The 23,358-nt window shown below is 43.9% G+C and overlaps 1 protein-coding gene, 1 long non-coding RNA gene and 1 other non-coding gene across 3 annotated transcripts in view; 1 reads left to right on the top strand and 2 right to left on the bottom strand.

The window, feature by feature from the left end:
- Positions 1-1,262: 1,262 nt before the first annotated feature.
- On the bottom strand, positions 1,263-3,295 carry LOC143935492 (uncharacterized). Its single transcript, XR_013263538.1, has 2 exons — positions 2,501-3,295; positions 1,263-1,597 (listed from the first exon to the last, which is right to left on the bottom strand). It is a non-coding gene; the product is annotated as an uncharacterized LOC143935492 (long non-coding RNA).
- TRNAC-GCA (transfer RNA cysteine (anticodon GCA)) lies at positions 3,029-3,100 on the bottom strand. The gene has a single exon. It is a non-coding gene; the product is annotated as a tRNA-Cys (tRNA).
- A 45-nt stretch (positions 3,296-3,340) lies between the features above and the next one.
- LASP1 (LIM and SH3 protein 1) overlaps positions 3,341-23,358 on the top strand; it is a 273,495-nt gene continuing 253,477 nt past the window's right edge. Inside the window, exon 1 of the mRNA XM_077459416.1 lies at positions 3,341-3,557. Coding sequence (XP_077315542.1) covers positions 3,489-3,557 — 69 coding nt within the window. The 5' untranslated portion in view covers positions 3,341-3,488. The remainder of the gene's footprint in view (positions 3,558-23,358) is intronic.

Here is a 23,358-nt window from a genome sequence, read left to right as displayed (position 1 = left end):
CAGCCCTTCCTTCTCTGAGTTGGCCGCTCAGCTGTTGGCTAATTGCCAGCTCCCATCTCTCTCCACAGTTACTCAGCTGTTGATGATCCTGTTTGTCAGTCCTGCCTACTTAACCTGTCCAGTCCAGAGGAGCTCTGACTTCGAATTGGTCACATCACAAGAAACTATCTCCTGCGTTCCTGTTTAAAGACTGGCTTTGCTGACATCCCTTCTGGCTCCAGATCCTGCTTGCTGTTCCACTACTTTGATCCCTGAGTTCTGGCTTGGCTGACTATCCTTTCCAGTTACTGAATTTGGGCTATGTTTTGACTATGTTTTTTCTTTTTACTTTTATTATTAAACAAGTGTGATTTAACTTTACTTCTGTCTTGGTATGATTTCATGGTTTCTGACAGTGATGTAAGGAGGTGGAGTTGTTAGCTAATGCCCATGCCTCATTATGCTTTAAAAATGCCTTTATAACACCAGTGCAGTGCTCTAAGTTTAAAACGTGAATAAAATTCAGCAATAGAGCTAGGTGTTTTTAAGGTGTTTTTCAAGCGTCTCAGTGTGAAAGAGCTCTTAGACCCCTTTCACACCACGCCGCCCATAGTGTTGGCGGTAAAACGCGTTTTACCGTGGGAGTTGCGGCGCATTTCGGCCGCTAGCGGGCGCTTTTACCCCCGCTAGAAGCCGAGAAAGGGTTAAAACCACCAGCAATACGCCGCAATTGCTGCGTTTTGCCGGTGGTATTACAGCGCTGCGCCATTGATTTCAATGGGGAGCAGCAGTGGAGGAGCGGTAAATACACCGCTCCAAAGAAGCTGCTGGCAGGACTTTTCCCTGACGTCCTGCCAGTGCACTGCTGTAGCTTTTTTAGGGTGGATTGCAGGTGCTATTTCTAACGCTATAGCGCCTGCAAAACGTCCTGGTGTAAAAGAGGTCTTACTGCTCACCCCCATGATCTCTAATTTAAACCCCTTACATGTGTAGCGGTACCCCCTTGGGGGCTGCTGAGTTGTTCTATTTCCCACTGGCTATCCCAGGCACTTAGGACTACCCTTCCCTCTGACACCTCGGGTTCCATCCTCACAGTAAGAACATCACACTCAATTAAATAATGTAATAAGTTTACTGGGAAAGATTTAGTTGCCTAGAGGAACACCTCTCTAATTTAATCATACAACAAATAAGTACAGTGAAGATGTTGTCAAAGGTTAATGTAAACACATTCTAGACAACTGTCATATTGCCAGAAACCATGAAACAGACTGAGACTGAAGTACAATCAAATCACACTTGTTTATTAATAAAAATAAAAAGGTAAATAGGAAAAAGCGTAGTCAAGCATAGCCAGAGTCCAGTAGCCAGATCGGGTAGTCAGCCAGTCCAAAATTCATTAACCAGATCGGGTAATCAGCCAGGCCGGTAGTCAGGGATCCAAGGGGAGCAACTGCAAGCGGGATAAGAAGCCAGGAGGGATGTCAGCAAGCCAGTCTTGAAAGAAACAGCAGGAGATGGCTCCTTGTGATGTGACCAATGCGAAGGCAAAGGAAAAAGTGAGCTGGAAGGCTTTAAATAGGCAGGTCAGACGAGCATCATCGGGAACAGCTGGTAACTGTGGAAAGAGAAGAGAGCTGGCAATTAGCCGACAGCTGAGTGGCAGAGGAGGAAGGGCTAAGCCAGCCCTGACCCATATGTGGACGTGTCTCCAAGTGGGACTAATGCTCAGGGTGGTAATGCCTTGACACTGAACACCTTCCCACTTCCAGCAACGACCGTGTACACTCTCCAGAACCAGCAATACACTATACAGTGCTAGCAAACAATGTAACACAATGTAATTACTCAAGAGCCCCCCCCCATGGTGAAATGCAGTCCTTCGCATGTAGCAGCAATGCTGCAAGGCCTTACAGTTTAATAATATAGTCTCTTGTCTTATTTCTTCAGCTAGCCATTATACTGCAGTATTTGTATTCCATAGGGTTTGCAGATGGTAATGTATCGTAAAATAGTGAACAACAGTAACTTCAATTAGGTAATGCACTTATAACCTCCTTTTCTTCAGAATGCACTATGACTGTCAGTCAGTTCCTAGTAAAGTTAGGCTTTGAGGCCTATCTGAGTACAGTCTGGTTGGAAAGAACTATTTGTGGGACTGCAGGCCTCAGCAGTACGGTAATGACTAAACTGTAGTGTGCTAGGTGCTTTATATAAGTTCTTGGCAACAGCCCCCTCACCACACCAGGCCCGCATAACTGGATGCCTCCGCTCCGGTGGTCTCAGTCCTGCTGTCAGCCAGCTCCGTCATGCTGCACCCCTCGCAAGAACATAAATGGTCTACACTTTAAAATAATGCATTATTCAACTTAGGTGAAAGCACAGTTTGTTTTTATCTACAGACTTCCCTTTCCGCATAGGCAGTTTTTTGTTAAGGGTGAACTATGCCTCTAAAGTGTTACTAAACCCCCAACAGTAAAATCAGTCTGTATATGCAGTAAAGCATGCTTGTTATACTCACTGTGCAACCTAAGGAGTTAATCCTGCGCATTTTGTAAAAAGGCTGCTTGATCCTGTTTTCTCAGATCCTCTCCTTCTTCCACTGTCTCCAATCAATCTGCTGATAGTAGAGAGCCTTGGGGACACTCTGCACATGCTCAGTTTGGTGTGTATTGCTATTTTTTTTTTTCTTGGAGAGGGTGCACGTGGTCAGTACAGGGCCAATCAGCACTGTCCAGACAGAGGGTCAGGAGTCATGAAGCCTCTTAGGACAGTCAGAGGAGAATAAAAACTCCTCCTACGAACTTTAACCAGTGCTCAGCCAGACACTGATAGAAGTTGCAAGACTGCTATATACTTCTGATAAGAAAAGGTGTGTAGCAGTTTATATTTGCTAAATATTTTGCATTTCCATGTTTTGTGTACTGTGGGAGACCAGATATGGTGAATGCAGGCTCCTGGGTTTAGTAACAATTTAATACAAAACCACAATCTTTCAAGTCTGAATTGAAACAAACTAAAATTACAAATGATGAGGAAAAGGCTTTTGAGGGGGCACCCGGATTTGAACCAGGGACCTCTCGATCTGCAGTCGAATGCTCTACCACTGAGCTATACCCCCAGCTGATGGAAAAGAGGGCATAGTCAATATAACTGACCTTCATTGGTAGCACACTGTTCATATACTAAGGTATATCATTATACATACAAGGGTTACATTGTATGAGAATAGAAATGATTGGTATGATAACATCAGCTCTTGCCTTTTAGTCCAACAACACGCACACTCCCACACCACCAAGAAACGCCCTGAGCAGAAGCGCGCTCCCGCTCTCTGCACGTCCTCGCGCCCCCGCCCCTCCTATGTTTGTCACGGACAGCGCGGCAAAGAGACAGTCAGAGACCGCTAAGAATAGACTGTCTGAGAGTTCTGAGGACAGTAGGGAGGCGGACGGGGTGTCAGTGACAGACAGCACACTTCCACTAAGCAAGTCTTATTATCTGGCATTATGAACCCGAGCTGTGCCCGCTGCGGCAAGATTGTCTACCCGACTGAGAAAGTCAACTGCCTGGACAAGGTAATTATCCGCCTCCCCCACCCACCCACCCAGTGTGTCTTGTAATACAGGTCACGTATGGGCACTCTTCACATTATATGGGCCCAGCAGACGTATTATGGGTTCAGTTACACGTGTTGTGCACAGTCCAGTCTAATCTATGTTACACACACACACAATTCGGCAAGTGTCACTGTCAATTTCTACACAATAAGCCGTGTATTTGTTACCTGCAGTATGACTGTTGTGTGTATTTAGGTTGAACAGTATACAATCATTGTAGGCCATGGGTTGCATTCCATGATGGCTGTTGTACTCCCTTGCTGTGCATTGGTGTAACATGACTGTTCCATTCTCAAATGATGTATATGGTATGCTTACCTTTTCAGCTAAACCTCTCATCCACATCTATTTTCACCATTCACAGCATTTCTATGAATTCTCCACATGTTAGTCATACACAATACATACCAAAAAAAGTCAAGGGCATTATTCTGAACCCATCCGCCTAACTCAGGAATGCCCATTTTGTAGATAAGCTCTTGCAAAGGCCAAGCATAGACCCAGAATTGTATATGGTCCTCCCCCTGTTGCTGCTGGTATTTAGTTACCTGGAGGCCCTGCATCATTTATCTTCACCATTCTATATCCTCACACCTTTTACATGGACCTTAAAGGCTGCTACTCCAGCACATCACATCTGTCTTGTCTGTTCCAATCCATCATCATCAATAATATTTTTCATACCTTTTATTTATAAGTAACCGTATATATCCTTACTTTATAAATATAGGTATTTTATACAACGCTGACCGTTTGTGTAGGGATTTTACACATATATTATACATTCACATCAGTATAAAACTGTGTAATCATATTTTCAAATATTCCTTTTTATTAAACAGTATTTTCTAAACCACCCCCTCCCCTTTTTTGTAATTTTTAAAGCCTTCCATTTTTATTTATAAAATTTTAAGATTCTCCATTTTTATTTTTAAATAATAATATATTTGTGTGTGTAAGATTAAGTTTACCCTAGTATCAAAAGGAGTTTCAGCAGCATTTTTGATGCTCCGTGCATGACAGTCAAAATTGTGTGCTTTGCAGTGGCCAGTGTTGTTCACACGGTTGCGTCAAGCCTAAATTAATCACATGTTGTTCAGCTAGCGTTACTGCTCCCCAATCCCTTATCTCCATGTAAATGCATCACAAATACTCCTATAGTGTTTACAGTGACATGCGTTTGCTAAGTTCTACCAGCCCAATTGATAGTGCAAGACTCCATACAGTAGAACATCAACACAGAAAGGGGTGTCTGGCAAGTGTGTGGGTCTTTTTTTATTTTTTAAGGGTCCTTTCACACGGGGCGGATCAGTTCTGATCCGCCCCGTGGATGTCCGTTTGCTCAGCGGGGATCACTCCGCCGATCCCCGCTGAGCAGGGAGATGACAGGTCTGTCTCCGCACACTGTGCAGGGACGGACCTGTCACAGCGCCGCTCTCCCCTATGGGAGATCGGATGACGACGGACCGCAGTGCCCGTCGTCATCCGATCCGATCCGCAGACGGATGGAAAAATAGCTTTTTCCTCCGTCACACTTTTTCGGATCGGAGCGGGTCGGATGTCAGCGGACATGTCACCGCTGACATCCGACGCTCCATAGAGCTCTATGGAGCACCCGTTCAGGTCCGCCTGAAAAACTGACAGGCGGGCCTGAACGGGACGTTAGTGTGAAAGGGGCCTTACACGGTGCAAATTTCTCAAAAACTCACAATAAACACGTCTTCTTGGTGCATTAGTGGGCACTTAATTTTCTTTGCACATTTAAATGAGCCCTAACCGAATGATCAACAGTATATTATGTGCCATGGATCTGGTAAAGATATAGCAGCATTTTGTTTAGTGTTCAAGTAAAGTTTTTATTCTACTTTGCAGGAATTAACATGGTTTTAATTTATTTGGCCTTGATAAATTGTCTAGAGCTGTTATTCTTTTAGATATCATTATTCTTCTTCTTATTAATAAATATATTTATTATATATTTTTTTTATGATGCTGATTGTGTACATCATGGTTCTTATGGGTATTTCACATCCCCAGTGCCTTATTGCAGTTGATAGGACTGTATGTAATTGTTTTGCAACTGTAACGTCTCTATCCCTTGCTGCTTCATGAGTACAGTGCCCCCAGCCTGTGTGAATGATGGTTTCCTCCCTCCCCTGCTAGCCGCCATGTATGCGGAAGTCCGTCCATCCTGGCATCATCTCCACAAATGCTAATTTTTCCCAGTGTTAACACTTTCATTTCCTAAGCCACTGCCCCCACATCTCAATGTTCTTGAATTCTTTACTATCACCAAAGTACATAGTGGTCAGGCTTTAGGCAGTGTAACTATACACAAGAAGGGTTTATATTACATTTTGTCAGTCTATAAATCTACAACAGTAATGTTGCTGTCGTCTTGTTTATGACTTATGCATTTTACCATTGCCGGATGTTGGTGAGCCATGATTTATGATGTTTTTAATGGTAATTCTCAGGTCAATCTGTGCATGAATGGGTTAAAGCTGGCTGGCTTCATGTTTCATTTGAGAGCTGAAGAGTTGAAGCATGTATGTGTGTTAGAGGGGTTAAGTAGACTCCTAGACCCACCCTTGCTTAGCTTGACCCCTAGAGTTCACTTTCCCAGGGCTACAAAATCTTCCAGTAACAACTCCACAGCCCCCTCCCTCCACTAAACATCTTTTTATGACTAGCTTCCGTTCTGTTGAATAGTCTTGTATGTTTCTCTGCATGCATGTATATCAGTAAGTTTACACATTTGTTAGTTTTGAGGTAGTACCCATTTTTTACATGTTGAAACATTAGATCTGTTGCACAAAATGATTCCAGTGTTATGTTGACTAAGCTTGGAGTTCTCTGGGAGTCTTTTTGAAGAAAGTAAGCCGATTTTAGGGGATATATTAGAGTGTCATGGACACCCATTAGAATTCCAGTGTGCCTCAGTGCGGGTGACAGATTATTGTACCAGTTATAAACAGGTACGTGAATCTTGTGCATGCACAGTATGTGAAGGTGCACATAGGCCCGAGTGTCCTTGCAATGAGCTTCCTCTTGCCACTGTCACACATACAGTGCAGTGGCGGGGAGTTTAAAACTGGGTGGGCAAATCTGAAGGGGAAGCTAAGGCACTAGTTACCCACCAGGTTCGCTCCTCTGTCAGCAGGCAGCCTGCGGATCCTTAGCCAATAGACAACCTAGTATTGGCTAAAGATTCCATTCACCATCGGCTGTCTACAAGGAGAAGATGGACCTGATAAGGTCACTAGTGTCTAGCTTCCCCATCAAACTCCGCCAATCTGTCATCACTGGTTGATACTAGGCTGTCTGTTGTGAAGTTGATAGCATCCTTAACCAGTGATAGTTGGGGAGTGGAGAGGGTAGAAGCAGCAAAAATGCTGCTCTGCTACACAGCGTGCAGAGACAAGTACTCTGCCTGTCTCAGTACACCAACTTAAAGTGCAAATTCCTATTTTTAGAAAAAATTTAAAGGTTAACCAATGCCCTCCCTTGGTGCCTACTGTACTTTCCTCAGTGGGCGATGAGCTGTTCTAATTGGTAAGCGCTGGCACAGAACATTGCTATGATCTGTTGGGCTGGGAACTTGACTGTTTATCACCCATAGAAGTACAGTGGGGATGAGGGTGTAAAGTGTTCACACTTTCATTTTTTCAGAAAAGCTGAATAAACCTTTGAAAGTTGGTCTTAATTACCTCCAATTTTCTGATCTATGAACTGGAGGTATTTGTGAATTTGGCGCATTAAAAGCGCAACTTTGTAAAAAAATGTTTCTATTAAGAAATTCCTGAATTTGTTGCACATTAAGAGAAGTAAAAGAGGTGTTTTTTTTTTTTTTTTTTTTTTTTTTTTTTTCTCCCCACATTCATACTTGCCTATGTGGATGCAGCATTGGTCCCTCGGCACCTCTTCACTGTGGATCGTTTGCCGCCGATCACACTGAGTCTGCAACTCTTTACTCACAGAGCTCTGAAAACACTGACACCCAGCTCAGCCTCTCAGTGAGCTGCTGAGAGCCTGAGCTGGCCCCCCCGCCCCCTCCACAGCCCAGCACTCCAATGAGTGAGGAGGGAGATGACCAGAGAACTGTGAATCTGCAACTCTTTGCTCACGGAGCTCTGAAAACGGTCACAGCTCTCTGGTCATCTCCCTGCTTGTTCATTGGAGCGTGGGGGTGGCCAGCTCAGGCTGTCAGCAGCTCACTGAGAGGCTGAGCTGGGTGTCAGTCCAGGCACCTGGCAAATCCAGACTTTATTGTCGCAATGACGCGGTGCCTGTACTAACATCTGTGACGTCAGCAAAGAGCGGACTTCAGCTAGCTCTATGCTGAAAAGGGGTCACAGGAATGCAAAACAAATTGCACTCATGTGATCCACAGAAGAAGTACAACCAAACAAGCTTTGGGTGGACTTCTCCTTTAACCACTTGCCGCCCACCCTATAGCAAAATGACGACGGCAAAGTGGTTTCAAAATCCTGACCGGGCGTCATATGACGTCCTCAGGATTTGGAGCTGCTGCGTGCCCCCGGCGGCGCGCATCGCGGTGATCGTTTTTGCGGGGTGTCAGTGTGACACCCCGCAACTACGATCTAGGTAAAGAGTCTCAGACGGAAACTCTTTACCACGTGATCAGCCATGTCCAATCACGGCTGATCAGTGTATATAGGAAGAGCCGGTGATCGGCTCTCCTCTACGCGCGTCTGACAGACGCGAGTGAGGAAAAGCCGATCGCCTGCTGCTCTGAAGGGGGGGGGCGGGTCTGTGCTGATCGATTATCAGCGCAGCCCACCGAGGATGCCCACACTGGACCACCAGGGATGCTCAGCACCAGGTATGCTACCCTAGACCACCAGGGATGCCAGTCAGTGCCCACAATGGGCATCACTGATTGGCATGCATTATTGTTTGGCACTGATAGGCATCCATCAGTACAATATAATGCCACCTATCAGTGCCCATCCGTGCCGCCTATCAGTGCCCGTCAGTGCAGCCCATCAGCGAAGGAGAAAACGTACTTATTAACAAAGTTTTGATATATATATATATATATATATATATATATATATATATATATATATATATATATATATATATCTCTATCTCTATCTCTATCTATCATAATTTTTGGTCTTTTTTATTTGTTTAGCAAAAAATAAAAATCGTAGAGGTGATCAAATACCACCAAAAGAAAGCGCTATTTGTGGGGAAAAAATGTAATTTGGGTACAGTATAACATGACCACTCAATTGTCATTCAAAGTGCTACAGCGCTGAAAGCTCAAAATTGGTCTGGGCAGGAAGGTGTTTAAGTGCCTGGTATTGAGGTGGTTAAGCTACTGAGAGCGAGCTCCACCCAAAAGGGGAAGTTCTGCTTTATGCACCTACCCCCCCCTCCTATGCTACATACAATTTTTTTGTATTTTTTTTTTGGGGGGGGGGGGGGAGAGAGGGAGAGAACCACCTAATTGTGATAGGTACCCACTTCCACTCGGTTCACTTAGGTGAAGCTCTCCTCTCCCTCCCATGCAGTCTTCTGGGACATGTCACAGATCTGACCATTCAGGAGACATAGCATGAATCGTGCATGGTGCAGTGCGCACCTGGCTGTGAAGCTGCAAGCTGTAAGCTGTCACATTCAGGTGCCCACAGTTAAATTCCCAGCGCTGGGGAGAGAAGAAAAGAAGCGATTGTTCGGGTAACCACATCGCTGGAGTGAGTGTGTTTATTAAGAGTCAATAGCTACACATTTTTGTTAGATGCACTGAATGGAAATTTTGGTGCCGAAAAACTGAAAATTTAATAAAAAATATATATACATTTTTAAATATAATTATTCAACTTTTTTTTTTTTATATCATGAATTTAACCACTTAAGGACCGCTGCATGGCAGTGTACGTCGGCAGAGTGGCACAGACAGGCACAAGCACGTACATGTACGTGCTTGCCTTCCAGCGGGTGGAGGGTCCGATCGGACCCCCCCCCTGCTGGATAAGGCGGTCCGTTTCGCTTCAGGAGCGATCCGGGATGAGGGGAATGAGCGAATGAGAAGCTTCCTCCGCCTGTGTAGTGTAAACACAGGCAGGAAGTAAGTGCACCAACACTACACTGACATGTAGGTACACATAGGCACACAAATAAACCCCCCCCCCCCCATCACAGTGTCACTGATTGCAGTGATCATTTATTTACTGATCGCTGCATTTAGTGTCAGTTGTGACAGTAAAAACTGTCAGGGCAGTTAGTGTTAGGTCCAGGGTAGCCCCCTACCACCCCCCAATAAAGGTTTTAACCCCCTGATTGCCCCTAGAGTTAACCCTTTCACACCCTTTTTGCCAGTGTCACTAAGCAATCGTTTTTCTGATCGCTGCATTAGTGTCACTGGTCCCGCTAGGTAGCTAGTTATTTTTTTAGGTTCACCGCCAGGTTTTTATAGCGCTAGGTACCCCCATATACTATCCAATAATGGTTTTAACCCCCTGATTTCCCATAGTTAACCCTTTCACCAGCGATCACTGTATAAGTGCCACTGGTGACGCTGGTTAGCCAGTTAGTTATTTAGGTTCCCCGTCAGGTTTTTATATAGCGTCAGGGACCCCCATATACTACCTAATAAAGATTTTAACCCCCCTGATTGCCCCTAGTTAACCCTTTCACCAGTGATCACCGTATAAGTGTTACGGGTGACTCTGGTTAGTTTGCTTTTTATAGCATCAGGGCACCCACCATTTATTACCCAATAAAGGTTTAACCCCCTGATCACCCGCCGGGTGATATCAATTAGGTTTTAGGGTCAGGGTCTGCGTCGCCACAGGCAGCGCTAGGTTAGTGCCAGTACCGTTAACACCCACGTGCATATAAATATATAAATATTCAATGGGCCCAGCATGCCTCTCAGCAATTTCCTTGGGGTGTCTACTTCCCAAAATGGGGTCATTTGGGGGGGGGGGGGGGTTGTACTGCCCTGCCATTTTAGCACCTCAAAACATGAGATAGGCAGTCATAAATTAAAAGCTGTGCAAATTCCAGAAAATGTACTCTAGTTTGTAGACGCTATAACTTCTGCGCAAACCAATAAATATACGCTTATTGACATTATTTTTTTTTTTTTTTTTACTAAAGACATGTGGCTGAATAAATTTTGGCCTAAATGTATGACTAAAATTTAGTTCATTCGATTTTTCTTATAACAAAAAGTAGAAAATATCTTTTTTTTTTTTTTTTTTTTATGTTCAGTCTTTTTCCTTTTTATATCGTAAAAAATAAATATCGCAGAGGCAATCAAATACCATCAAAAGAAAGCTCTATTTGTGGGAAGAAAAGGACGCAAATTTCGCTTGGGTACAACATTGTATGATCGCGCAATTACCAGTTAAAGCAGTGCAGTGCGAAATTGTAAAAAGACCTCTGGTCAATTGGTCCGGGGCTGAAGTGGTTAAATGAATATGAATTTTTCGGCCATTATTGGTACCTTTTTTTTAGCACAAGAAGAGTTCAAGAAAAATGTATCAATAACACAGCCGTGTTACACTTTTGCGTCACATGACCTATGAAAACACCATAAACATAGTAAAATTGTGGCAGAATCGCTTGTGGTTTCGGTGCCATTATCAGCACCTTTTTTCTTTTATTGGCAAAATGCTGATAACACCATTTTCAGAATATGTTTCATCCACCAAAATTTTGATGCATCTCTACTTTTTGTAGCTGCTGACTTTTTAAGAAATACAAAAATGACTGGAGCTCCTCTTTAAATTGGTGGCAGGGATTTTTGAATGTGGTACAAGCCATGGCCCATAGTTCCAGAAAAATGTCATTAGGGATTTATGGCATTCCCCTTTGTGTTTCAAGACAAGCAGCTACATGTGAGCTGAGAAAGATTAGCAGAGCAAGGAATGAAGTTTTAGTAACTAACCAACCAACACTCACCTTTCGTGTCCTCAGTACTTTTAAATTGCCTCTTAAATTTCTAGACCAGGGGTCCCAGAAGTTTTAAAACTAAGGGCCAGTTTGCTGTTCATCGCAAGGACTGGACGGTAGTCTGTCGTAGTAGTTACTTTTTTTTTTTTTTTTTGTCCCTGTGTCTTTTGCCGATGAGGTTAAACCTGCCCCTGCATCAGTAATTAGGGGTAAAAAAAAAAAAAACTGTCAGACTAATAAAAGACCCCACCACTTCACTTCTCACTGGTGTCAGTGGAAGCAATAAAAGACCCCAGAACTGCAAATCTACATAGGCGGCTCACCTGGTATTCAGTTGAAAAGACTTTCACTGGCCTTCTCAATGCATAAGCTATTGCACGGGTAGGAACTGGCTCACAAGCCCGTAGTTCAAAACAGCTGATCTAGACCAGAGGTCCCTAACTCCTGGGATGCGAACCGGTACCGATCCCTGGCCCCTTTAGGATTTGAGCATAGGTATATCTTAGTTCTGTTAGGAACCGGGCCTCACACCGTTCACATGGGAACAGAGATCTTCTGGAATGCTTTACAGCTCTGGCAGCTGTCTGTTCCCGGCTGTGGCAGGGGACAGTGTGATGGGCGACTCATGGCCTCCTGCGCTGCTGTGCATTGCCATGAGATTCAGCATGGTGCATGGTGTTAATGCGCAGGTCTGCATTTTTATGCAGCAGCGCAGTGTGAATGGGACCTATAGGAAATAATTGTTTCCTGTGTGTCCTTGTGGTGACAAGCGTTTTATAATGCAGTAAAACGTCTGTCATCACACACTGTGTGAATTATCCCTAGAGTGGCTTGCGTTAGCTTAGCATGCCAGTTTCAGCTGAGATGGTGGGTTTTTAGCAGGGGTTAGGTTCCAGGAGGATCTGTGACAGGCAGGCTCTGCAAGCGGGAGGAAGGCTTGTATTTCAGATTAGTGAGCCCCTCATTTTTATCAACCCCCCCCCCCCCCCTTCCTTTCCTGAAAAGCAGCAGCAAGTGATCAGTACTGATCACTGCTGTGTCCGCTCATGACAGAAGCAATGCTAAACATCGGTCAGATTCAAAGAGAAGCCTTGCGAGCTACCATGTGTTCACAAAAATAATTTCAAAAGAATTAGACTAGCTGCTGCCACTGGTCACATTCCCATACATATCTGCAAAATCAACTAAAAACAATAAATGTGTCACGCTGTGTAAAACCATCCTGGTGAATACAAAGTGAAATGAAGTAATTTCTGCACTACTTTTGGCAAGTTTAGGTGAGTCTTGCATGAAGTCGCACAGATGTCTTCCAAGTCGCATCTGAAGTTGCACTGACATATGACTTTGAAATTGTGCAACTCCACTTGAAGCCAAACGATTTCAAAGTCCGATTCAGTGGGATGAAAGACTCATTGGCGAAAATACTAAAGGGACAAATTACCAAGTATATGCACAACACCTGCTGTCCTGGAAGATTCCTGCAAGTTGTAAGGCAACTGTATTCCCCAGTCGTCTTCCAGAACAGCATAAGAGAAGACAAACAAGAAAACCATCTATTAAGGTGGGGAGATCTTATTGACAGCTATGTCTTGCCTGTAGAGGTCAATTGCTAATGTCGAACAAAGGTTTGAAAGCTTGTCCATGTAGCTGCTTAGCAGATCTGTTTTGGTGATGCACCAGATTTTCTTAAGGCCCCTTTCACACTATAGTTGTATGGAGGCTACTTTTGAAATTGCGCAGATATGGACTCATAGGAAATTGTGGAGTACGGCTTGTCCTGCAACTTTGCAGTCCCATGTCACACACGTGTGGAAGGGTCCTAATTTTACATCACAGGAGAGTTAATTCTTAGACCGTTGAGTTATTTTACAACTCCAGGGAGTCAGCAAAACTCCCCTACAAGAAGTAGCTGTAATGTATAGCTTTTGAGGGCATGTGCCTCTTTCCAATGCCCTGGATATGTTTGTCCAAAAGATTATGGCAGGAAAGAGGACTCCCTGACCTCTGGAAAATGTTGCAGAACCCTGTTGAGCAAAAGTGGTCTTCATCTAGGACTAAAAGGATTCTTTCGTTTCGTTCTTTGAGAGCTTAGGTGCTCAGAAGACTTCAATCTCAGAAGAAATCCAGGAAACCCTAAAGTGACACTAAAGCTTTGTGTGTTGTGTGTGTTTTTTATTTATTTTTTTAATAACAAAGTCATCCTTGCCTCCACTCTGCAGTTAGTTTTTTTTGTAGAGGGGCCCCGAAGTCCACTGAGTGGTGGTCCCTTGGCGGCTCTCATGGCTCCTCCCGCATTAGATGACCCCCCCCCCTAGGAGAAGCGCTCCCAAGGGGTTACCTTGTGGGCGCACTCCCGAGTCATTCATTCGGCATCCATAGAAGCTGAATATATGACTTGGCCCTGCCCCCTGAGTCATTGGGCTTGATAGACGGCAGTGGGAGCCTATAGCTGCACTGCTATCAATCCATCCAACCGGGACCCGAGACACCGGCTTTTGCTGGTTTGCTTGTCCCCGGGACATGATAGAGGGGGTTCAGGTAAGTAAAACGGGGGCTCGGGGGGGGGGGGGGGTGTGTCTGGGGCGGCAACAATACAGGTGGTTTTTCAACTCCATGCATAGAATGTATGAACCCTTTAAGTCTACTAAGATGGACAACTAACCTCCTTTACCCACACTTTACAAATGGACCTTTGCAGTCATGTGGACCCGAGATGCATACATACATAGTCCATATAGTGAACTTGGTGTTAAGTTATTGGACAAGGACAAGGGAGCACTCTTTAGGTCTGGAGGAAAAGACATTTATTCTCCAAATACTGAGAGGTTTCATAGTAAGGCCCCTAAGAGTCAAAAAAACTCCACAAAAACTGTTTTAGCGGCGCTTTACCGCCAACGGACACGCCGCCCCATTGTGAAAGGGGTCTTAGAGCTGTGAAAATATGGAATAGACTTCCTCAAGACCTGGTTCTGCCCAGCTCAGTAGATTGCGTTTAAAAAATGACTGGATTACTCCATCGCTCCTATGTCACCCCTAATAATAGGTTAGCTAAATACAAACCTGATTTTGACCCTGCATGCCCTAGATGTGGTGACACGGCCAGCACTTTTTATCATCTTATTTGGACCTGCCTTCCCATACAACGGTACTGGGCACAGATTATTCAATTTCTGCATGACCATATGGGATCCCCCCTTACACATGCCCATGGCAGTGTATCCTCGGTCTCCTCCCCCTCCGGGAGGAAAACAAATATCTTAGGATCTTTCTTCAGGATACTCTCTTCGCTGCTAGGATGCAAATAGCTCAATTGTGGCTTCGACCCGAACCCCCAACGATCCAGCAGTGGAAGAGAGCCATCAACCAAACTGTACCATATAAAAAAAATGATTTACTCTAACCGAGGATGCCCGCTGAAATTCCACAAAATATGGGATAGGTGGCTAGAAAGTTCCCACAGCTGTGCGTGATGGGGTGCTGGAATTGTGAGGAGGAGGTGGGCCACCGCCTCTTTGATGTGACCCTCTGGGGGATTTAGAACGTTTACGTTTATACTGCATATAGGTATTGTACTGTGTGCACTGTGCCTTTTTCCTATGCTGTGTCAGACGTGGACTGCATTCTCCTTCCTGATATTTGGTGCCTGTTGCACCGGTTTCTGATTGTGTATTATGTATTATTTTTGCATGCTCAATAAACTTCAGCTTGGTTAAAAAAAATAAAAAATGACTGGATTCTTTCCTAAATGTACATACAATAACTAGATACTAATATTTTATAGGTAATGTTGATCCAGGAAATATCCAATTGCCTCCTTTTGGGGGATCAGAAGGGATCCCCCCCTGCTGGAGTAAATTGGGTCATGCTTTGGGGTTTTTGCCTTCCTCTGGATCAACTGTGGTTATAGAATGGTGTATATGGGATTGTATGATATTCTTTTCTTCTTCCTTTTATTTTTTTGAGGTTGAGCTAGATGGACTTGTGTACTATTCATTTTTTTTTTTTACAACCTATATATGCAACTATGAGATATCTCAGATGTTTGGGTTCAAAACATTGTGTTGAAAAAAGCCACAAGCTGGACTTTCACTTCATGCTGAGAAATGTGCCTGATGCGCTCAGGAGAAGAGCAGCCTGGTTTGCTACAATGGACCTGTTGCACTGTCAGGGAGTCATTGCCCCTGTTTAAGAACCAGAAAGCTTTCATGGTTGCCATTCAAATCTTGTCACAGTGCCCAAGCTGAATGGCACTGTGCGGCCCATTCTGGAACTAAAGCCCTTAAACAAATTCCATGGATTCGAGGATTGCCACATTTCATTAGGGGTGCTAATTTGGCCTCTGTGAACATCAGATATGCCTACCACATTATCTCAATTTTTCTACCTAGTACATCTACACTATCTATGTTTTGTGGTGGGGAGCAGCATTTCCAGTATGTGCGCCTGGCCCCAAAACCGCAAGTATCCACAAAGGTGCTGACCCCAGTTTTGGCTTTTCTGTGACCCCGGGGATCCCCATTCTGGGATATTTAGACTGTTCACTCCTGCAGAAACAATTAGTGGAAGGCTTTAAAGGCCAATGTGCTACAAACAGTGTGAGTCCTGAAACACTTTGCCTGTGTCCTCAATCTCTATAAGTCGACTGTAGACCCTGTCATCCTGCTGCCTGGAATATCTGGCACATGATCCTGGTAAACTTGTTGCATACCTTGGAAAAGTTTCAGGTCCATGGTACAGAGGTTACATTTCTTGGCATGTCCCTATGTTCCCTTTTAATGATGGTACTAACTTTTAGTTCTGTACAGTCAGTTTCATTCATTACTGTTGCAACTTAGCATCCTAATAGCAGGGGACAAATGCTCTGTCCTTGGACCACTCCATGCTTCTGAGCAGCAAATCCAAGTTAGGTTTGGGGGGGGGGGGGGGTTTCCAACCTGAGTTGGAAGAAATCCTTTCTCCACCTGGCGTGGAAATTCCTGAAGGTGAATGCCAGTCTGTCCTTGAGAGAAGTTCCAGGGAGTTGGTAACCCGTAGACACTCAGCTGCGCTGCCCTGATTCAGTGTCCTGAATTTCAGGTCTATTTGGCGTGCATTTCAGCACTGGACCCCCTACTCTGAAATGCCAGTTGGGGTCCAATCTAACAACAACACTTCTTTGGCATACATAAATCGTCAAGGTGGAACCAGAAGTCGGCCGCTCACCTTGAAGCAAAGCTCATTTTGACTTGGATGGAGATTACGTTCCAGCCCTGCTTGCGGTCCACACTCAATTCTTGGAAAATTTTTCAAGTGGACTTTTTTAAGCCACAAACACCTGGAGGTTTCGCTCTTTGCCGTCTGGACATGTTCAGTGTGAATGCCCTAGCCTGTGTTAGACTGGATGGACATGTCTTCTTCCACCCTTATTAAATATGTAATTTGGCTCTTCTTGCTTGGTGTCCTCCAACATGCCTATGTCACTCGGGGGCGGGGGGGGGGGGGGGGAGAATAAAAGCGTAGAAATATTTTTTACTTAATACATAAAAATATAAGTGCTTTAAATGCAAAGTTCTACATTATCAAAGAGATGTGTAAAAAGTCCCACAATAGAAACAGATGTCAGGAGTGACTTCTGATGTATATGGCAGACATGGGAGTAAGGCCTCCTGCACACGAGATGCAGTTAAACACGTGTTCAGATGCAGTTGGACACTTTTCAACTGCCCCTGAACTCATTCAATGTTATCCTATGTGTCCAGTCTCGTTTTTTGCCATTTTTATGCAGTTGCGTTTAGCCTTGTTTTTCCAGAAGCAAAAAAATGGGTTCAGACGCAAAAATTTCCACGTTTCAGACGCGTTTGCGTTTATATGCGTTTTTAAAGGAACCCAATTTTTTGGACCTGAAAACTCTGAAATATGATCTGAGAATGACATTTTGTGACCCGACTTTGGGGGCCCATATCTTGGGGCCAATTATTGCCAGAAACCCCACATTTGGTATGCAGACACTGTGGATCTAGCACTACAACATAGCCAATTATTGCCAGGAACCCCAATGTCATGTGATGCACTTTTCTGCATCAGAGATACATGGCCTCAAAGTCAACGGTGACCATCTGCGGCAATGTAATTTGGTCATTAGGGTTGGGTGTTATGGTAAGTGGTTATCCGTTAGGGTTATTGTTTAGGATTAAGGGTTGGATTAGGGTTGTTTAGGGTTAGTGTAAGGGATAGGGTTAGCTGTTAGGGGTTAGGGTTAGTGGTTAGTGTTAGGATGAATGGTTAGGGTTAGGATTCTGGATATTTTAATAAGGCATTAAAAAATATTATACTACCATATACAGCAGCAAAGAATTAAAATATATTAATCAATACATATTTCACGATAAAAATATACAACATGTATGTGCAGCTGCGTACCGACCCCGACAAATTTTTTAATTTTAGCCGGATGTCCATTGTCACATTTGATCTGCTCTTAGAAAAAGTACGACCTGGTCTGACATTCGTGCACACCAATATGAGAAACACTGTGTCACCAGAGGAACTGCTATTGGTAACGATCAGGTATGTGTATATATTTATAAAATATATTTCTTTTCTCTGTCCTTTTATTTAAAAAAAAAAAAAAATTCTATTTATAGTAGAGGTCGACCGATATATCGGCCGATATTTGGCATTTTTTAATTAATCTGCATCGACCGATTGTGCTGTTTAAAAAAGGCCGATGATATATTCAGCGCGACTTGCAAATGACTTCAGTAATAGAAGTCAGTGTAAGTTGCCTGGAGACTTGAGTGAAGCGACTTGTCTCCTCTCTGGGCAGTCTGCCAAGAAAAGATCAAAAAGATACAATGTTTACACTTGAATGAATCAACTCATCTCAGTGAGTAGAGTTCTCAGTTTAACCATTTAAAGACTAAATCTTTTTTGACACTTGATGCTTACAAATACAAATCCTGTATTTTCTGCTAGAAATTCACTTGGAACCCCCAAAACGTATATTTATTTTTTAGCAGAGATCCTAGGGAATAAAATGGCAGTTGTTGCAATATTTTATGTCACACGGTATTTGCGCAGCGGTCTTTCAAACTCAATTTTTTTGGGGGAAAAAATACAGATTAAAAAAAAAAAAAAAACAGTAAAGTTAGCCCCTTTTTATTTATTTTTTTTTTTTTTCATCCAAAAGTTTTGATTACCTGTTTTTGTGTAATATATAAGAAATTATAATAAAATAATAGCTCGAGCTGTTTTGCAAGGAAGAATGGGCAAGAATTTCAGTCTCTCGATGTGCAAAACTGATAGAGACATACCCCAAGCGACTTGCAGCTGTAATCGCAGCAAAAGGTGGCTCTACAAAGTATTAACGCAAGGGGGCCGAATAATTTTGCACGCCCCACTTCATTTTTTTTATTGTTGAAAAAAGTTTCAAAAATCCAACAGATTTCGTTCCACTTCACAGTTGTCCCACTTGTTGGTGATTCTTTACAAAAAATGAAAATTTTATATCTTTATGTTTGAAGCCTGAAATGTGGCAAAAGGTTGAAAAGTTCAAGGGGGCCGAATACTTTTGCAAGGCATTATATATATTTTTCATTCTAAATTATACTTATTTTGTTTAATAAATGTAAGAAATGTTCTGTATCAATTAAGGCTGCTTTCACAGTGGAGCGAGCAGGCATTGACGGTAAAACGCTGCCAGTTTTAGCGGCGCTTTACCGTCATTTTAGCGGGGCACTTATAATCCAGCTAGCAGCCCAGGAAGGGGTTAAATGTGCCCATGAAGCGCCGCTGCCAAATCGCATTGCACTTGCTTCGGCAGCGGTGCCCATTCATTTCAATGGGCAGGAGTGGTGGAGGAGCGGTATACACCACTCGAAAGATGCTGCTTGCAGGGCTTTTTTGCCAGCGCATCTCCTCAGTGTGAAAGCACTCGGGGCTTCCACACAGACTGCAGGGGAGCTGTTTTGCAGGCGCTATTTTAAAGCATCTGAAAAACGCCCCAGTGTCTGTTAGATTTTATGAGATGAAGGGGAAAAAATAAATAATCGGCCTAACATATCGGCCCAAAATCGGCATCATATATCTGCCATCGGCCGTGGCGATTTCTAAATATCGGTATCTGCATCGGCCAGAGAAAAACCCATATCGGTCGACCTCTAATTTATAGCAAATCATCCAATTTTTTAAAATATCTAAAATTTTCTTGTGGCAATTTTTAACCTGTTAAAAATATATTAAAAAATTGGCCAAATAAATTTAAAACAATTACAAAAAATCTAACATAGATTTGCTTTTAAATAAAACAAGGAAAATTTATCATAAGGTCTGGAAGACTTGTATTGCATGGTGTGAAGCCAGAAAATGGCATCCTTGGAAATATGTAATTGGGAGAATTCTCTTTTCTACAGTCAGCTATGGCAAGCAAATTGGCTTTGAGTACAATCGGAGGTCAATTTTGGGCCCTATTGGTATTCTTCCAAAGGCCTTTAGCCTCCCATTCACTGATCCAAACCTTTATGCAAGGGGCAACTCGCTTGTGTCCTTGGGACTTGAACTTGGTGCGGTCTGTTACAGAAACAACCATTTGAACCTATTAAGGAAATTCCATTACACTTGCTATCATGCAAGCTAGCCTTCCTGAGCGCTATCGCCTCGGCTAGAAGGGTGTCTGAGTTGGCGGCCCTTTCATGCATGGACCCGTACTTGATCCTTCACCATGACAGTCGTGTTATGACCTGTTCCATCCCTTTTCCCAAAAGTGGAATCTGCCTTTCATTTAAATCGGGACATTATAATGCCTTCTTTTTTGTCTCAGCCTTTTTCGGCGGAAGAGACAACTGCATTCTTTGGACATTGTCCGGGGCAGTCAAGGTTTATTTGTCTAGATCTGCGGAGATCCGAGGATCAACCCTTTTTTTTGTTTTTGTTTTTCCAAAAGGACCCAAGAAGGGGCAGGCAGCTTCCATTGCCAATTGGGTCTGTCAATTTATCATTCAGACCTGGGCAGCACAGTGGTGTAGTGGTTGGCACTCTCACCTAGCAGTAAGAAGGGTCACTGGTTCGAATCCCAACCATGAAACTGCCTGGAGTTTGCATGTTTTCCCTGTGCCTGCGTGGGTTTCCTCCGGGTACTCCGGTTTCCTCCCACACTCCAAAGACATGCAGGTAGGTTAATTGGCTTCTGTCCAAAATTGGCCCTAGTATATGAATGGGAGTTTGGGACCTTGGATTGTGGGATCCTTGAGGGTAGGGACCGATGTGGGTGTGCAGTGTGTGGGAGTGGGGACAGTTGTGGACGCTCACTCGGGTTGAACTGGATGGACTGGTGTCTTTATTCAACCTTACTATGTAACCTATGGTCTGAAACATAAAGCTCCTCCCTTTTAGGGTGAGAGCTCATTCTAACAGTGGTGTAGGCACATCCTGAGCTTTTCGCCATCAGGTATCTGTGTCTCAGATTTGTAAGGCTGCTACCTGGTCTTCAGTGCATACTTTCACAAAATTTTATCAAGTGGATGTTCAAGCAGCCGAGGATTCGACTTTCAGCCACTGCTGTATAAGTTCTGATGGTTATTGTTCATTCCCTGAGCATAAAACAGTTGTTACCAAGTATTTTGGGGACACATTGGCCTACTGAGAGAGTTTGGTGCTTTAATACTATTGAGGCACACAAGTGAGACTAGCAAATTGTATAATGGTGGACTAATGTGTTTTCTGTTGCAGGAAGGAGGAGCCTAACTCTCGGATGCTGCCCTGGAAGACTTCTTAGAAAAAGAGTTACCGGGTACCTAACTCTGTTTTGGTTACCCCCCCCCCCCCCCCCACAAATCTGCGCTAGCTGGACCCTATATAAGTTGCATGGGCAGTCCAACTCCTCCATGATGGCACATCAATATGTGCCATTGCCAGAAGGTTTGATGTGTCTCCCAGTCTCAAGAGCATGGAAGAGATTCCAGTACACAGGCAGTTACTCTAGGAGAGCTGGACAGGGCCGTAGAGGGTCCTCAACCCATGAGCAGGACCGATATCTGCTCCTCTGTGAAAGGGGGGGGGGACAGGATGAGCAATGCCGGAGCCCTACAAAATGACATCGAGCAGGCCACTGGTATGAATGTCTCTGAACCAAACAATTTATAAACAAACTTGAGGGTGGCCTGAGGGCCTGACGTCCTCTAGGGCCCTGTGCTCACTGCCCGACATCGTGGAGCTCGATTTGGCATTTGCCATTGAATACCACAATTGGCAGGTCACCCTGAGCACATGTGAAAGGGTCTGGAGAAGCTGTGGAGAATGTTATGCTGCCTTTAACATCGTTCAGCATGGCCGGTTTGGTGGTGGGTCAGTGATGGTCTGGGGAGGCATATGCATGAAGGGACGCACAGATCTCTACTGGCTAGATAATGGCACCCTGACTGCCATTAGGTATCGGGATGAAATCTTTGTACCCATTGTAAGACCCTAGGCTGGTGCATTGAGTACTGGGTTCCTCCTGGTGCACGACCATGCCTCATGTGGTGAGAGTATGCAGCCAGTTCCTGGAGGATGAAGGAATTGCTACCATTGAATAGCCCCCACGCTCGCCTGACCTAAATTAAATTAAATCTGTGACATTTATGTGGTAATGCATGGCAAGAAGTCAATTAGCAGATACTGCACCTCATCCCCAACTGTATAACAAAAAAAGGGGGCAACAAGGGAGAGAATGGGATTATCAAAATTGTACAAAAGTACACATGGACAAAGAAAAAAAGAAGGCTCCCATGTGAGTGGTCTTAGGATAAACACAGCGATAAACCTATAGCGCCTCCAGGAACCCAGACGCTGGGTTCCTGGAGGCGCTATAGGTTTATCGCTGTGTTTATCCTAAGACCACTCACATGGGGGAGCCTTCTCTGGTGTTAAGGAGTGAATTTGACCTATATTTATTTCTGGATGGCTTGATGGTTCAATGCTTGCTCCCTTTTTGGAATCTTTTATCGTCAAACGATGTTGGGGGGGTTTGAGACACTCCTTATAGATGTATATTGTCCTCCATCATTCAATGCGATTTCTCCAGCGCCTCCTCTGTTTCTTTCTTTTTCTTTAAAATGTTTTTATGCTAGCCCTCTATACCCCCTGCAGCTACACTAAGGTGGTTATAAGGCGGTCGCCGCTTGCATGATTGTGTCCCAGCGGTCCTTCATGTGAGGCCATTGAGGGAATTGTTACTTCTTTTGAGACTATATTCTATTTACCCCTGAGCAAGCCATTTGTATGGCGAAACATGTACGGAAGGACTGACCAGACAGCACCTAAAGGCCAATACCATTGTGGCCCAACACGCTCTATACTTTTGGCTGTCTGAAAACTGGATAGAATATATGTATTTTATGCTTTAGTATTTAATTGTACTAATGTTTCTCTGTTTTAGTCTTTGTGTTTTTTGTTTTGTTGCTTTTTAATTTTTTGTATGCTCACCATTGTGTAATATTTATTAAAATTTGATAATATAATTCTGTTCCTTTTTTTCTTTGTCCATGTGTACTTTGGCACCGTGATAATCCCATTCTCTCCCTTGTTGCACTCTTTTTTTGCCTCTGTGACATTGTTTCGGTCCAGCCGACGCTGCGAGGTTGCACCGCAGTCTCTTCAGGCGCTCAGCGATGGCCTGGTCCAGATCTGGGAGTAAATGCTCCAGTACACATCTGTCGTATCATTAGGAGCATGCCCTGAGGTTGTCAGGCATGCATATAAGCACATGGGGCCATACAAACTACCGAATACCATCTTTGAGTTGCTGCAATGAAATTTCAGCAACATGGACTAGCCTGCTACGTAATTTTTCACTTTGATTTTCAGGGTATCT

The sequence above is a fragment of the Lithobates pipiens genome, unplaced genomic scaffold, assembly GCF_037356315.1.
Source record: "Lithobates pipiens isolate NorthernLeopardFrog02 unplaced genomic scaffold, aLitPip1_a1.2 Scaffold_28, whole genome shotgun sequence".
NCBI lineage: Eukaryota > Metazoa > Chordata > Amphibia > Anura > Ranidae > Lithobates > Lithobates pipiens.
This window is presented reverse-complemented; position numbering and strand designations above follow the sequence as displayed.